Source organism: Loxodonta africana, chromosome 8 (assembly GCF_030014295.1).
Source record: "Loxodonta africana isolate mLoxAfr1 chromosome 8, mLoxAfr1.hap2, whole genome shotgun sequence".
Lineage (NCBI taxonomy): Eukaryota > Metazoa > Chordata > Mammalia > Proboscidea > Elephantidae > Loxodonta > Loxodonta africana.
Genome location: NC_087349.1, coordinates 7,111,149 through 7,128,775, shown reverse-complemented (window position 1 = coordinate 7,128,775; position 17,627 = coordinate 7,111,149). Strand labels below are relative to the sequence as shown.

Genomic DNA, 17,627 nt, shown 5'->3' with positions numbered 1-17,627 from the left:
TGAGATGTTTCAACAAACAGATGCAGTGCTGGAGGTGCTCACTCGCCCATGCCAAGAAATATGGAAGACAGCTTCCTGGCCAACTGACTGGAAGAGATCCATATTTATGCCTATTCCCAAGAAAGCTGATCCAACCGAATGTGGAAATTATAGAAAAATAGCATTAATATCACACACAAGCAAAATTTTGCTGAAGATCATTCAAAAACGGCTGCAGCAGTATATCGACAGGGAACTGCCAGAAATTCAGGCTGGTTTCAGAAGAGGACATGGAACCAGGGATATCGTTGCTGATGTCAGATGGGTCCTGGCTAAAAGCAGAGAATTCCAGAAGGATGTTTACCTGTGTTTTATTGACTATGCAAAGGCATTTGACTGTGTGGATCATAACAAACTATGGATAACACTGCGAAGAATGGGAATTCCAGAACACTTAATTGTGCTCATGAGAAACCTTTACATAGATCAAGAGGGAGTTGTTCAGACAGAACAAGGGGATATTGATTGGTTTAAAGTCAGGAAAGGTGTGTGTCAGGGTTGTATTCTTTCAGCATACCTATTTAATCTGTATGCTGAACAAATAATCCGAGAAGCTGGACTATATGAAGAAGAACAGGGCATCAGGATTGGAGGAAGACTCATTAACAACCTGTGTTATGCAGATTACACAACCTTGCTTGCTGAAAGTGAAGAGGACTTGAAGCACTTACTAATGAAGATCAAAGACCACAGCCTTCAGAATGGATTACACCTCAATAAAAAGAAAACAAAAATCCTCACAACTGGACCAATGAGCAACATCATGATAAACGGAGAAAAGATTGAAGTTGTCAAGGATTTCATTTGACTTGGATCCACAATCAACAGCCATGGAAGCAGCAGTCAAGAAATCAAAGGACACATTGCATTGGGCAAATCTGCTGCAAAGGACCTCTTCAAAGTGTTGAAGAGCAAAGAAGTCACCCTGAAGACTAAGGTGCGCCTGACCCAAGTCATGGTATTTTCAATCACATCATATACATGTGAAAGCTGGACAGTGAATAAGGAAGACCGAAGACGAGTTGACACCTTTGAATTGTGGTGTTGGCGAAGAATATTGAATATACCATGGACTGCCAAAAGGACAAACAAATCTGTCTTAGAAGAAGTGCGGCCAGAATGCTCCTTAGAGGCAAGGATGGTGAGACTGCCTCTTATATACTTTGGGCGTGTTGTCAGGAGGGATCAGTCTCTGGAGAAGGACACCATGCTTGGCAGAGTACAGGGTCAGCGGAAAAGAGGAAGACCCACAACGAGGGTCGCTATGAGTTGGAACCGACTCGATGGCACCTAACAACAACAATAACTACGTCTCGTAGGGCCGCTATGAGTTGGACTTGACTTCATGGCAACAAGTTTGGTTTTCTGGTTTTGTTGTCATTCTGGCACAAACAATATATGCTCAACTTACTAACTTAAAGGCTGATGCTTTGAACCTACCCTGGAGCTCTGCAGAAGAAAGGCCTGGAGATATGCTTCTGCAGAAATTACAGCCAAGAAAACCCTGTGGTGCAGTCCTACTCTATCACCTTGAGTCTCCATGAGTTGGAATTGACTCACTAGCAATGGGATTATTTCAGTGTGTTTATCCTGGTATAACTCAAGAAGGCCCCTTGTCTACCCTGCTGCCATAAGCTGAAATATTTGGGACTCGGACTGTAACTACCTCCTCATATCTTTCCTATCAGTAAGATTAAGGAAGTCTCCCTGATGAAAATAAAAATGAATAAAAATTCATCCACTGCTGGTTTGAAGACTCTTGATGAGAATGACGGTGAAGTTGGTGGTTATTTTTAAGCTAAATTTGTGTAGAATATATTCATTTCCAACTACTTTTAAAAGTCTGTTTTTTTAGTGAGAGAGCCAGGTACATTATCAGATTAAAGCTAATATCCCTTTCTCCATAGGGAGACACTTTTTGGTGTAAATAGCATGGGTTGAGTATAAAATGTTAGGTGTAGTACGAACCCCCAATGTGGAGGTGTTCTAGAAATAAGCAGAAGAAAAGCTATGGTTATAGAAGGGGAGAAAAAAAAAAACATCATAGGAAGCTGATATAAAGACTGAATATCAGGGGCAGTTAGGGCAATATTCTGGTCCATTTCCCCAAACATCTGAACAGACTCAGCATGGTCACAGGAAAGGCAGGAACACCTGCAGTGAGTACTGTATAGCCAGACTTAAAGAAAGGAGAGAAGGAGCTAGAAGACTTAATCACCCCAGTCCACTAGTGAGGTGGCCTGAACACACAGGTCTGGTAGCACAGCGAGGAACTGGAAGATTTTCTAAGCCCCACTGTAGCTCATTCTAGTGCACAGGTTTCCTTTGACCAGTATAGGAAGGGAGCTTCTAGAGACTTCCCCACTGGCCACAAGGAGGCATCATGGTGCCACTGATAGCTGAGAGTGGTTGAGTATTTCTAGACACTCTCTAAAAAGTGGACAAAGACAGAGAAATCTCTGGGCTAGAATGCTGTATTAGGGTGAAGATAGTTTGCAGATGGAGTTGCTGGGTGGTGCAAAAGGTTGAAGCACTCGGCTGCTAACTGAAGGGTTGGAGGTTCGAGTCCACCCAGAGTCATCTTGGAAGAAAGGCCTGGTGATCTGCTTCCAAACATTCAGTCACTGAAAACACTATGGTGGACAGTGTACTCTACACACATGGGGTCGCCACAAGTCAAGTCAACATCACAGCACTTGTTTACTTTTTATGTATCAGCCATCCATCTGTGATGTGGGTGTAAGATGCAAAAGCACTCTCTCAGCAGGTTTGCAAAACTGTGCATGTGTAGAGGGACCTCTGAGCCACCCTACACCAAAAAAAAAGAACTGCTGCCATCGAGTTGACTCCAACTCATACTGACCTCATTTAACGGGGTAAAACTGTCCCATAGGGTTTCCTATGTTGTAAATCTTTATGGAAGCAAACTACCACATCTTTTTCCTACAGGATGGATGGTGGGTTCACACCACTGACCTTTTTTTTTTGGCAGCCGAATGCTTAAACACTGCACCACTAGGAATCCTTAAGCCATGAGCCAACCTATAGGATGTGAGAAAACAAGGGTTGGGTGGAGAGGTCTGGAAGGACATGGTGCAGGGACAAATAAGGGAAACCCTGTGTTAAAGAAGCAGTAAATGGTGTAGGGGACGAACTATTGCTCTGTGCCTGACCAGCCACGCCCAGACTTCCTGCCAAAAAAGAAGCTGGCTATAATATCACAGAGACAGGTGAGCTTCACCCTGTGACGTCAACAGCAGCTCTGTCACCACAGGCAAATCTATCTACCAGGGACCAGGGACTCTGAACTCTCTCTCCCGACCCAGAGATCAGAGCCTGGAACAGACAGACACCCCACTCCCGCTCTGGACCTGCCATGGGCCCCAGGTTTCTCCCCGTATGGTCCTTTGTCTTCTGAAACCAGGTGAGTCCTGTGAGAAAGGATGTCTTTGACTAAGGCTCTCTTGTGCTCAGTTCTAAAGTCCCTGGGTGGTGCAAATAGGTAACACACTTAGCTGTTAACTGAAAGGTCAGAAGCGTAAGTCCACCCAGAGGGGCCTTGTAAGAAAGGCCTGGACATCCGCTTCTGAACAATCAGTCACTGTAAACCCTATAGCACCCAGTTCTACTCTGATACACATGGGTCATGATGAGTCGGAGCCGACTTGAGACAACAGGGCTGTTCCTCCGTTCTGTGACTTTCTTTTGTGGCAAAACATCAGCCTCTTTCTGACCCTGAGTTTCCCTTGTCTCTCTGCAGGTCCCATGGGTGCTATGGTTATTCAAAGTCCAAAATACCACTTCACCAGGGTGGGAAAATCAGTAAGCCTGAGTTGTTCTCAGAATCTGAATCGTGATGCCATGTACTGGTACCAGCAGAAGCATAGCCAAGCTCCAAAGCTGCTGTTCTACTACTTCGATACAGAACTTAACAATGAAACAGACACCTCTGATAACTTCCAACCCAGTCGGCCCAACAGTTCCTTCTGTGGGCTTGGCATCCGCTCACCAGGTGTGGGGGACTCAGCCGTGTACCTGTGTGCCAGCAGTAGAGACACAGAGATGAGCCCTTGTCTCCCCTCTGCTCATAAACCTCCTGTACCCCAGATAAAAGGGCCTTCTCTAGGGCCCACCCTCCTTCTTACGGCAACAACAGGAAGTGGGTTTATGGCTGCTATGATCTCATCTGTAGGCAGGAGATAGGCATAAACCTGCAAAAACCATTGTCAGGTATGCAGAGAGTGGAGAAGTGGCTACACTCACCTGATGTTCAGTTTGCAGTATTTTCCCCAACATTCAGTTTGTGGTATTTTCCTCCGTATTCAGTTTGTGATATTTTCCTCAATACTCAGTTTGTGGTATGTTTCCAGGATGAACTTTATTACACACTCTTCCTTGCACCATTGATTTAAAGTTAAATGCGTTCTGTCTTCTTCAGCAGAAAAATAAGAACTCCTTTCCTTTTTTTTTATTTGTTTGTTTTAATGTAAATTAAAACCAGGAACCAAACCTGTTGCTGTGAAGTGGATTCCAACCCATAGCAAACCTACAAGACAGGGTAGAGCGCCTCATAGGGTTTCCAAGAAGTACCTGGTGGATTAGAACTGCAGACCTTTTTGGTTAGCAGCCAAGCTCTGAACGAATGCATCACCAGGACCCCTAAATCTAAATTAGAGGCTTAGAAATACAAGAGGCGTCATGTGAAGGATTGGGGAATCCCAATGCACATGAACTTGATTCTCTGGCAGTTGATCAACTCTGACAGTCTTCAGTATGCCAGAAGGATCCATGTGCTTTCAGCACAGACCTGGGGCAACTTGCACACTAATAGGAGAATGAAAGCAGAAATACCCCCTAAATAAAAATACCCCAGGGGAGAAACCATCTTAGAAAAAAAGGCACTACTCTAGACTGCTCATATCTGGAGTTGGAGGTGATGTTGGAATGGTCAAATGAAAGCCCAAAATAGTTAAATCAGACTGCAAGAGAGTTTGTTTGGAAATCTATAGAATGGAGTCATTTGTGTGGAAGAGGACAATAAATCCACTGAGTCATAAGAGAGCTCCAGGCAAAGTCAAAAAGGAAGGTTCCAGGAGTGAGGGAGATGGGCTTCCCATGTCTAGCTAAATGGAACTCCTTGTGCCTGGTCACACGGGAGTGTGATGTCTTATAATTCATCCCTGGGTAAGAATGGTGTTCTGAATTCAGGCAAAAACCATAAAGACTGATAAGGTTGTCCACCTAAAAATGTAAAATCCTCTACATTAAAAAAGTACGATAATCTAGAAAAATATTTCAGAGGTAGTAAAAAGAGATATTTACATATTCATGATGTGTTTAATGATGGTAACGACAGTAATAATAGCTGTTGTTCGATAAGCAATTAGTACAACTAGGCACTAAGCTTGTTTCTTTTTTTAACATATATTAGCTTGTGTGAGGAACTAAAGAAGGAAGGAAGGCAGACAGGAAGGCAGGAAAAAAGGAAGGAAGGAAGGGAAGAAAGAAGGGGGGCGGAGGAAGTGGGGGAAGACAGAGGATAAAGTTGGAAGAGGCCAAGACAGGTAGAATTTGTGAGGAAGACTACCAGAGAGAAGGAAGAAGAAGCTACACAAAGAAAGAACTCCAAACACAGCACAGGGCTGTCTGCATAGGGACTGTGTTGGGAAAATATAAAAGGTATTTGAGAGGAACCCAGAGAGCACTCACCAGCACCCCCAGAAGGGCCATGCTTTGTAGAGGGGCAAAAGTAGCCTAGAGCAGGAGTTGGCAAATACAGCCCACAGACTGGTCACCTGTTTCTGTAAAGAAAGTTTTACTGAGACAGAAGCACTTCCAAAACGGCAGCATGAGGAACTCCACAGACTTTCCCCCAGTGTATTGACAATTTCCGGTAAAAAACAAACAAACAAAATCTTTTAATGTCTCTGGAAATATTTCCAAGGGCATACAGCATATAGGGAAACATTTATTCAAGAAAATCTACTAAATCTTGGTAAGAACAGTGAGAGTCTGTGGCATTTGAGCCTTGACAACCCCCTTCTCCCCAGCTAAGTGTGACAGAACTTCTACTTTCTGTTAGTGGAAAACATGGAGCTCCCTCTTCCAAGCACCCCCCGACCCCCACCCCATCTAGGGCTACAGTTTCTCCCTGCAGGGGGAGACCATGAGCATTCTTTTTCTCCCTCCTCCCACCTCCAGTTCTGTGTCACAGAAACTCTATCCCGGGCAAGCGCAGCCAAGAGCCCTGTACTCCCCACTTTCAACCAGCACCCACTTGTAGGTTGGAAGTTCTGCCCCAGGCTCAACAGGCCAAGAATACTGGGACCAGTCTTCCTCACCCGGCTTGTTCATCCGGAGGATATTCCACACAGGGAGAGACAGACCAAAAAAAATGCTGACTGCCACACCTCCCCCAGGGTACCCCACTCATGGAGCAGGGGTATTCTTCTAGGAGATTCAAAGAGAGCCCAGCTGAAATCTTTGTCACCCCTGTAAGGATGGGAGTCAGGGAGACTTCACCATGCCAAGGCCATGCCCTCTGAGGAGTGACAGCGTTGGAGACTGCACACAGCAGAGGAAGTTGTCTGTTCCAGCCAAGCCACTAAACAAACAAGTAAACAAATAAACCAGGAGCCGGATGGAGCAGAGAACTCAGTATCCAGAGCTGCTACAATACATGACATAAAACGTTTAGATCCATTCAAAGTACTGAAAGAAAAGAAAAAACAAACTTGTGAACCAAGAATCTTATACCCAGCAAAACTATCACTCAAAAAAATGAAGGTGAAATAAAGGCATTTTCAATAAACACAAGCTGAGAGAATTTGTTGCTACCACACAACCTTATAAGAAATACTAAAGAGAATTTTTCAAGCTGAAAGCAAGTGATATCAGTGACACTTGCCCTGTGATTCTAGCCCACCTAATGAAACAAAGAGCACCAGGAAAGATGATGATGTAGGGAGTTATAGTAGAGAGTGTAATTGCCTGTTTCTTCTTTGTTCTTATCTTAACCCATTTCAAAAGCAATTGCATGTACAACAATATGTATATAATTGTATCATTGGGCCTGTGACTACAGAAATGTAATATATTTTATAATAAAAGCACCTAGGAGGTGAGTGGGAGCAAAGTTCTGTTGGAGAAGAAAATGATGTTTGCTGCTGTCAATTGCTGTGGAGTTGATTTCGACTCATGGTGACCCCGTGCACGTCAAAGTAGAACTTTGCTCCATAGGTTTTCCAATGGCTGATTTTTTCCAAGTAGATTATCAGGGCTTTCTTTCAAGGCACCTCTGGGTGGTTTAAAATTGCCAAACTTTTGGTTAGCAGTAGGGCACAAGCCATTTGTACATCAAATCCACAGGAAGAAATGAAGAGAACCAGAAATGTAAATAAGAAGGTTAATATGACAAACTATAAATATAAACTAGCTCTCCTTTCCTCTCTCAGCTTCTTTAAAAGACATAGCAGGGTCACAAGACAGAATGTTTGAAATGAAATGAGCACGAAAAAGAATAAACAATATATATATAAATCATGAATCACAAGCATAATTTTGAAGTTAAACCATGTATATTGTAGAAAAATACAGTGTGATTCCAATTATAAAACAAAACAAAATGATACAAATTTTAGATATGTTTACAAATGTGCAAAAACCAGAAAGAAATTCAAGGGATTAGTAGAAGTGTTTAAAATAATGGTCGCCTCTATCGGGGAGGGAGAGAGGAGGATGGTTTAGGGAAGAGAACTGACTACAGGATACTGCACGAATTGTACCTATTCATCTGCTTTTGAGTACATGGGTATTAATTTTATTAAAATCCTTTCTACATTATTTATAGTTAAAATATTTTTACATGTTCAATATAAAACATTTTTTTCAAAAGTGAAACATGAATATATGAGCATGTAAAGGCCATGAAAAATCCACATAACACTATTGGTTGGTTACCTGGAGTGGGTGGGAATTTCTGAAAAAGTAGAAAGTGTAGGAGATGGGAGACAAGAAAAGCATTATTGTCTGAGACTTTTTTTTTTTTTAATGGAAGAAAAGCAGAGACGGAGAAGCACAGAAAGGCATGTTAAGCATGATTTACCTAGAAATTAACAATGTCACATGGTCTCCCCTTTAAGCGAGGGTAAAGCTCCCTCCCGTGTTCTGTGAAGTACTCTTGTCTCATAGAGACCCCATGTGTGCAGAGTAGAACTGTGCTCCATAGGGCTTTCAAGGCTATGGTCTTTCAAAAGCCGATTTCCAGGCCTTTCTTTCAAGGCACATGTGGGTGGGTTCCTATCACCAATCTTTTGGTTAGTAGTCATGAGCGTAACCATTTGTATCACCCAGGGACTCCATAAAACATCAAAACAAGACACAGAAATTGCTCAGAAACAATCTGGAATGAAGTCTTACAACTATGACATGGCCGACTTTACAACTGATTTCTCTTTCCACCTTGTTTGTGTCATGATTCTTCCTTTTCATAAATTGTCTTCTCCATTTCTTAGATCTCATAGTATGTAGATTATAGATTCTGATTGTAGTCTTCCAACTACATTGAGAATGGCCAATTTGACTTTCTCTCAACCTACATTATAAAATCCAGAAGACAGGACAGATTGGCTCTGCTTTTCTCAAGAAAGTGCTCTTGGAAAACCCAACTCTAGTTACAGGGGTTGTGTCGTTTTGAACAGCACACCTGGGGCCTGCCGCTTTTACTTGACGAAGCAATAAGGGAGGATTTCAGGGAGTCGAATTTCCAAGTTAGGGGCCCGGGCACCCAAGAGGTGTCCGGACACCCAAGAGGTGTCCATTACAAGTGAGCAGGGGAATCGTTAATGTATTTGCTGGATAGAGAGACCCTGGGAGAAGAGAAAGAAATGGCGAGGATATCAAACCTGAGTTTTCAGAAGCATGTCCAAGCCAGTGAAGACTCCAGTTAATCTCTTTTTAAGGGGTTAAGCCTGGACAGCACAAATAGCACGCTAATTTTAAGTGTGACAACATCAGAATCTGTGAAGTCACTTATTGGTTTCTAGAAAGCTGAGGGAGAAGAGCAGACTAGTGTGTTATCAGTGGGAATGTACCTGAGGTGCAGACAAGTAAACAGTTCTCAGGTGTGTGATTGAAATGTAGTAGGGACAACACACTCAACATCAATACAGGTGTAGCGAGCCGCTGGGTTATTAACTCACCTAGCTGGGTCATTACATTTACATAGAGCAGACCAAGAATTCAACATATCTCTGTTAAAATTATGTAATCCATTCTGGCCACAAAACTGGCCATTTCTAACCACCCCACCACTCAGCTACTCAGCCTTGGAAAAGTTATAGGTTCTGTCTAGACACATCTTCCTTTTTTCACTATAAGCTGAACTAATTTGTCTTACCCTCAGAAGTCCAAACCTACTTCTTTTTTCAGACAAAATTTCATTCTGACCCCTTGAAACAGTAACTCTCACTTTGCTGCTATAATTTTATGGCCTCTTATTTTTGTTTAAGCGGGAACAAATCAGTCTCAGAAGAAACACAGCAAGAATGTTCCTTAGAAGTGAGGATGGAGAGTCTTCTACTCTCACACTGTGGACCTATCATCAGGAAAGAGCAATCAATAGAAAAAGACAGCAAAGTAGAGCGTCAACAAAAAAGGTGGCGACCCTTAATGAGATGGGCTGGCAAAACTGCCGAAACGATGGACTCAAACATAACAAAGATTGTGAAGATGGCACAGGACTGGGCAATGTTTCATTCTGTTATATCTAAGGTTGCCATGATCCAGAGCCAACTCGACAACAACTAACAATATTTCAGATTACTTTTCCAGCTCTCTATAAGGAGTGTTCCTTAGTGCCCCATTCTTGGTCCCCTCCAAATCCACTGTTACTCCTGGTGCCCAACACCTTTGCTCTTGTCACAGGGGAGTCATGCTGTCATCAGCCTTCTCTTGGACCCACTTCCACTCTGATGAAGCTGCTGTCCTACCAGTCCAAACTGCCTATGACCAGACCAAAAAACATGTTTACTTCTTTGCCTGCTTGATCTCTTTGAAGAATGTGGCAATACTGACCATACAATAAGTCTGCAGATGTCTCTCAGCTGTGTCATTCATAGGCTTTCCAATTAACTTTTTTATTTTCTTTTGTTTTTTTTAATGCGGTATTCAGAACCTAAATTTTTCCATTGAATCTTCACTTTCCCAGGAAAATTCCTCTTGTTCTCTTTATATTTTAACCTTTTAGTTTAATGACTTAGCTGTTCATTTTTCTTCTTACTGTTGTCAGTTTAAACTTTTAAAAATCTCTCCTCAAAACCTATTAAAATGTCATGTGCAGACAACTTGCCCAGGGTCACCTGAGGTACAGGTATAAGGCCTTTCCAGGGTGTGGTCAGAAGTTGAGAGTCAGAATATCTGGAGGTAGGCTATGGGAATACGTATAAATTTTACTAAGCCCCTAATGATTTCTTGTTAGTGGTAAATTTGAGGACTACGATCACAGGGACTTTAAAACCCATTGCCATTGAGTCCATTCAGACTCAGCGACCCTATAGGACAGGATAGAACTGTCCCATAGGGTTTCCAAGGCTATAAACTTTACGGAAGCAGACTGCCACATCTTTCTCCCACACAGCGGCTGGTGGGTTAGAACTGCCCACCTTTCAGCTAGCAGCCGAGCACTTAACCACCGCACCACCAGGGCTCATAGCCAGACCTAAGGGACTAATAAAACAGCAGCTCCACCTAAGCTTCTACCATTTTGTCCTTGCTCTTTTTCTTCTCTCTCTTCTTTCTTTTTTCCACTTGCTCTTAGGTTTTCTCTAAACTTCCACTTTCCAGAGGCCCCTGAAATGGGGCTGGAGGTTTGTTTGCATTAACCATGTAAGAAAACAAAGATAAGGTCAAGAATTTGGACAGAGGTCCCTCCTCTGTGGAGGGAGCCCTGAGGCTGGGGTGTGTCCAGGGCAGGGAGGTAACTGTAGAATGCACTTTGCAGGCCAGGGTCACAGCATCTCCCTTCCTCTCTGCCTTGAGCATTGGGAACCAGTGCTGGGAGACCCCATCCTGCTCATCCACGTGGACACCAGGCTCCTCAGCTGGATGGCCCTGTGCTTCCTGGGGGCAGATTAGCTTAGGGACGTGGGAGTGTTTGAAGAAAGGATGCTTCTCCAGTTTGCCCTGCATGCTCCCTGACCTCGGTCCTCTTCTCCTGCAGGCCACACAGAACCTGGAGTCCTCTAGACCCTCCATCACAGGCTCACAGAGGTGGGCCAGAAGGTGACTCTGAAGTGTGACTTCCCCCTCCTGGTCACATATTTGTGTACTGGTACCAGTAGAGTCAGGGACAGGCCATGAAGTTTCTGATTTCCTTTCAATATCAAAAAGCCAAGGTGGTGTCAGGGATGCCCAGGGAGTGGATCTTGGCCAAGAGGCCCAAAAGGCCCTTCTCCACACTGAGCATACAGCCTGAGGAGCATGGGGACTCAGCAGTATGCCTGCATGCCAGAGGCTGTGGGGGCACCACACAGTGTGGCCAATCCCTCAGCCCATGCACAAACCCTTGGCTTTCTCCCACTCCTGACTTTAAGAACACCTTCCAGCTTGGTCTTCCCGCCATAGAAGCAATACGAAGGTTGACTGTTGTGGTTCCAGCTGCTCCCAGTGGAGAGAAAGACCATGAACGATGTCTTCAATCATCACCATGGGTGTGCTTTGGGGCACTGGCTTCTGAAACACCTAAAAAACCACACAGCATCGGGCAGTCTGAAGAAGACAAGCTTAGAAGTAGAGGCTCCAAGATAAATCTTTATATACATATATATATATATACACACACACACATCCATATATATATAGTGTACACATATATGTATTTATATATTATATATGCATAAGAAACCTTTTGCCGTCAAGTCAATTCTGACTCATAGCAACCCTGTAGGATGGAGTAGAACTGCCCCATAGGGTTTCCAAGGAGTGGCTGGTGGATTCGACTGTGGATCTTTTGGTTAGCTGCTGAGGTCTTAAGCACTGCACCACTAGGGCTACAATATATATGTACATATGTGTGCATATACATATATCTGTTTGGACATGTTTTATACATATATTTATACATGTGTACGTGTGTATGCATACACCTATATGTATATAGATATTACCAAAGGACATTGAAGAAAGGCCAGGAAACAACCAAGAGGATGAAATTGACATAAATAAACACCTAAAACTGGCCAGAGAGGAAGTGGCCAATTGGACGTAAGACCCTGGTGTGAGGGCCCTCATGGACCCAAGTGCAGCCACCATGCTCTGCTCAGCAGCAGACATGAGTGGTGCGTTGATTTCCACAGCTGCTGCGGGTACCTGGGACCGAATCCAGGGGTCCCTCTTACCCTGAAAAAGATGACGGGATCTAGAGGCACCCTGCAGGACCAGGGTGTCTGCGAGCTCCTATGGGCAAAGCATCACCATAAAAAAAAAAAAAATTTTTTTTTTTTTTTTACCTTAAGCAGAAGGTAAAACAGACCTGCCAGTCTGAGGAAGCTTCTTGGGAAGTGCGGAGGCACCGCCCCCAGGGCAGAGGAAAATGCAGAGGCCCTGAGACCCATGAGGAGGTGCACTGACTCCTGTCTCCTGGCCTCAGGCTCCTCATCTGCAGAATTAGGGAGCCTGCATTGAGTGGCCTCAGGATCCCTGCCGCTGTTCATCTAGCCTTCTAAGGATTTCGTATATTCACCTTGGGAGCCCCCAGAGTGTTCCCCTTCCCCTCTCTCCTCAAGTGCTGGGCACACAAGGAGACCCCTCCCCGCAATGGCCAGCCAGGTCCTCTGCTTCGTGGCCCTTTGTCTCCTGGGAGCAGGTGAGTGTGGGCTCAGGGAGGGATTCCTGCCCTACCTGCCATGATCTGCTCTCAGCCCCCCAGGGACAGCAGCATCAGCACCTCCTCTCTGGGCTGCAGCTTCTTTCTCTTCCCTCACAGGCATCGCAGATTCTGGAATCTCTCAGACCCAAAATACCTGGTCTGAGAGAAAGGGCAGAACATGTCCCTGAGCTGTGAACAGAGTTTCGATGACTACTCCATGGACTGGTACCAGCAGGACCCAGGGCAGGGGTGGAAGCTGGTCTACTACTCACCTGTGATAAATGACATCCAGGAAGGAGGTGCAGCTGCAGTCCACAGTGCCTCTCGGCAGAAGAAGGAGCCCTTCCCTCTGGCGGTGACACGGGCCCAAATGACCCACACAGCTCTGTACCTCTGTGCCAGCAGCAAGCCACACAGAAGCACGGCCACCCCCTCCCCGTGCATAAACGTGTCCCAACCACAGGCCTGGGCATTCTGTTTCCACACCCTGCCCTCCTCCTACAGCCCAGCCAGGCACACGAAGCTGCTGCAGCTATATAAAAATGAACTAAAAGGAGGGCATATAAAAATGAAAGCAAAATGCTTTGGAGAAAACCCTCAGTCTCTTTGCAATTGCTCTTCATTTCCAGGAGTAATCCTGCAGGTCAAGTAGTCCAGCACACGCAAAGCAGAGAGAAATTCCCTAAATTTCCTAGGACCCATTTCCACAGGCCAATACTCAACTATGACGTCCACTACAGTAAAGTAACTCGAATTAACTATCCTCCAGTCTCCACGTTGCTTTACACAGAGACCTGCGAGCAATGATCAATAAACACTTCCAGGATCAGGCCCATCATTCTATGAGGTGAAATGTCATGCCATAGTCCTGAAGTAAATGCCACATGGAGTGAACAAAGGGGTGTCCTCATCACCCAAAATACCAAACCCACTACTGTGGAGTCAATTCTGACTCATAGCTACTCTATAGGACAGAGGAGAACAGCCTCATAGGGTTTTCTAGGCTGTAATCTTGATGGAAACAGACTGCCACATCTTTCTCCTGTGGAGCGGCTGGTGGGTTCAAACTGCCTTTCAGTTAGCAGTCGAGTGCTTAACCACTGAGAAACCAGGCTCCTTTGTCCTCTTCACAGTCATGAAGAAACACTGCACCTACAGCCTAGGATTTCTTACGCTCACCAGTAGCTGTCATGATTAACCATGATTTGTCTTAGTCTGATAACTGAAAACATTGCACAGAAGAAAAAAACTGACAATAACACCATCCACTACACAGATACCCCCTTTCCTTTTATACGGCTAAGAAAGTTGCGTAGTTGTTGTTGTGAGCTGCCATCCAGCCGATTCCGACTCATTACAACCCCGTGTGAAGGTGCATAAGGCATTTCAAAGCTCCAAGTCTCAGCTTATCTCTTATAAAATTAGAGGCTGGGTTAGAAAGCCTGAGCCCCCTTTTGGGAATGCCTGGTTCTCTGACCTTTGAGAAACGGATGCAGGTTGCACCATTGGTGAGCTCATCCCAAGGGGGCAGATCAGAGCGTTCCTCAGGAGAGCCCCCTAGGGGTGCAGAGAAGAACGCAGAGCAGGACCCAGTCTCTTGAGAGAAAGTGTGGTGAGAGGCCAGCCCTGGAGGATGCTGGTGCTGCTTCTGCTCCTGGGGCCCGGTATGTGCCTCATGTGGGTGGGTGTGTTTGTGTGGGTGTGTTTGAGTGTGTGTATGTGTGTGAAGGAGTGTGTGTATGAGCGTGAGAGTGAGTGTGTGTATGTGTGTGCATGTGTGAGAGTGTATGTGAGTGTGTGTATGAGGTGTGTACAAGTATGTGTGTATGAGTGTATATGTGAGTGCCTGCATGAACATGTGTACCTGTGTGTATATGAATGTGTGTGTATGTGTATATGTGTGTGAGCGTGTAAGTGTGTGTATATGACTGTGTCTGTCTGTGTGTGTGCGTGTGACTGTGAGAAGTTGCGGCCGTGCCCTCCAACTGCTAAAGGGCAAGGTGAGAGATGCCCAGTCAGGGGGCTGGGGTTGTGATCCTGAGAGCAGGACAGGGAGATTTCACAGAACAAATAGGGCTCTCTGGAGCTGGGGGAAGAGTGGGGAGTGAGACTGAGGTATCTTCTTGGGTCAGTTAGGGCTCCTGGCCTAGAGCCCCTCACCCTTGGCGTCTGTGTCTCCAGGCTCCATGCTGGGTGCCCTTGTCTCTCAACACCCGAGCTGGGCCATCTGCAAGAATGGGACCTCAGTGGAGATCAAGTGCCGCGTCACGGGCATCCAGGCAACAACGATGCTCTGGTATCTCCAGCTTCCAGAGCAGGGCTTCACCCTGATAGCAACTTCTGTCCAGGGCTCCGGTGTCACCCACGAGCAAGGCTTCACTGAGGCCAAGTTCCCCATCAGCCACCCAAACCGCACGTTTTCAAATCTGACGGTGACCAATGCACAGGCTCAGGACAGCAGCCTCTACTTCTGTGGTGCCAGTAACACAGTGCCAGGCAGAGATCAGGGACCTGAGCAAGAACCTCTGCCTGGACGCCCCCTTCTGTTCCCCAGGGGTCCGTGGGCCCTGTGGGAGGGGTGTGCAGGGTAGGAAACCACAGCTCCTTGAACTGAGACACCTGTGAGTGTGTGTGTGTGTAGACAGAGATTGAGAGTGTGTGTGTGCGTATGTGTAGAGAGGGAATGTGTATGTTCGTATGTATATATAGAGTGTCTGAGTGTGAAGTATGGGGGCACCTTGTGTGAAACCCAGAAAATGGACATGGCGCTGGGTCTATAAGTGACCACCGACATGGAGACATCCCTGGACTGAAAGTTATAAAACCTGGATGGTTGTCCTGACTCTGCCACATGTTAATCATGGAAAACATGATTGGAAAAATTCACTATAGGTAGAAAAAAAAAATGTAATAATAAAATTCCTGAGATTTTTGTGGTAAACGTGGACTTCAGCTTTCCTGGACTATTCAACACCATCTTCTCACCATGTTGGGCCCTCAAGATAAAGAGGGATAAGTCAGCCAAACAAGAGCTTCACTCATGAGAACATGTCCATGATGAACTACATAGTGCTTTGCTTGATGAATGAACAGGTAAGAAGAGGTACAGGGAAGGTGTTGGCTGAGCTAACTCTTGAGAGAGGTGACTAAGGAGAGAGAAGGCAGAGGAGCATATAAGGGAGACTTCCAACAACATGGCTTGTCTAAGGACATAGAGAGCTCTGTCAGAAGCCAGATGCAGAGAAGTGAAGCAGTGAGTGTAATCCCTTGCACAGAAACCTTTCCCTAGGGAAAACCAAATATTACAATGACCACTGATCTTGTATGACCCAGAAGGAAGGTGAAAAAACAAACAAACATGCACATGCGTTTAATAAAAGAAGAAACATATTTGACCAATAAACAGAGGAAGAGATATTTAATTTTATTGGAGATCAGGAAAATTTGAAGCAAGACATAATGATATGGAAGCTTAGATGCATACGATTATTGTCTTAGTTATCTAGTTGTTGTTTTTTTTACTATAACAGAAAGACCACAAGAGGATGGTTTCAACAAACAGAAGTTTATTCTCTCACGGTCTGGTAGACTACAAGTCCAAATTGAGGGTGCAGCTCTGGGGGAAGGCTTTCTCTCTCTGTCGGCCCTGGGGGCAGGTCCTTGTCATCAATCTTCCCTTGATTGATAAGCTCCTCAGCACAGTCACCCCAGGTCCAAAGGACAAGCTCTGCTCCTGGCACTACTTTCTTGGTGTTATGAGGTGTCCCTGGTGAATCAAGGGGTTTAGGAATGTTCAACTATATGAGATAATGCCTAACTGCCTCCAGATTGTTTCTGTCATTATGCTCCCACCAGTGATGAGCAATTCATCCTGTCTATCCTCACCTTTGCCAACATTCGGTATTGTCTTTTCATACTTTCATAATTGTTATGGATTGAATCGTGTTCCACTTGCTTAGGCCATGATTCTAAATATTGTGTGATCGTCCAACATTTTGACATCTGATGTGATTTGCTATGTGTTGTAAATCCTCCATCTATGATGTTAATGAAGCAGGATTAGAGGCTGTTATGTTAATGAGGGAGGACTCAGTCTACAGGTTTACACCCAGGGAGACTCTCACATACACACACGGAAGGACACAGATGTCACGGTGCTCTTAGGTAGCTCTGTTCACAATAGCAAACCATGAAACCACACCGCATAGGCCTTGACAGGAGTGAATAAATACAGAAAGAAAGTGCTACATCTAAAAAAGAACTACACATTTAGATCATCAAAATGCTCTAGGATTTTACTTTGATGGTCCTGGTCCAAGAAGGACAAATTTGGATGGAATTGCAGTCAATACTGTGGCCATATTTGCCCAAGGGAATGGATGTGAGCCGAGTCTCTTACAGTCAGCAGGGTTGAGAAAGGCAAGTCTGGACACAGCCCCAGTTCATGCCAACTGACACAGGGATCTTGTACTCTTAAGATGGTCTAGGACGATGATGGTGTGGGTAGAAATACAGGGAAGTGAGGGATTTAAAATATGTTTCGGTAGTCAAACAAAAGGATGGGTAACTGGTTAGACACGGGAGTCACTAGACAGGGAGGCAGTGGAGATGACTACTAGAGCTGGGTGGCTTGGGAGAGCCAGGTTGGGGAAGACCACGATTTACTTTCAGACCAGGTGCTGTTGGGGCAGAAATCCCACAGGAAGTACGCAGGAATCAGCTG

General features: G+C 45.0%; 1 gene segment (V, D, J or C); it reads left to right on the top strand.

Annotated features, from left to right (window-relative positions):
• Positions 1-3,114: 3,114 nt before the first annotated feature.
• On the top strand, positions 3,115-16,403 carry LOC135232212 (T cell receptor beta variable 20-1-like). The segment is given in 4 exon segments: positions 3,115-3,463; positions 11,258-12,901; positions 13,022-14,568; positions 15,086-16,403. Coding segments are annotated over 2 exon segments (441 nt in total).
• Positions 16,404-17,627: the final 1,224 nt, after the last annotated feature.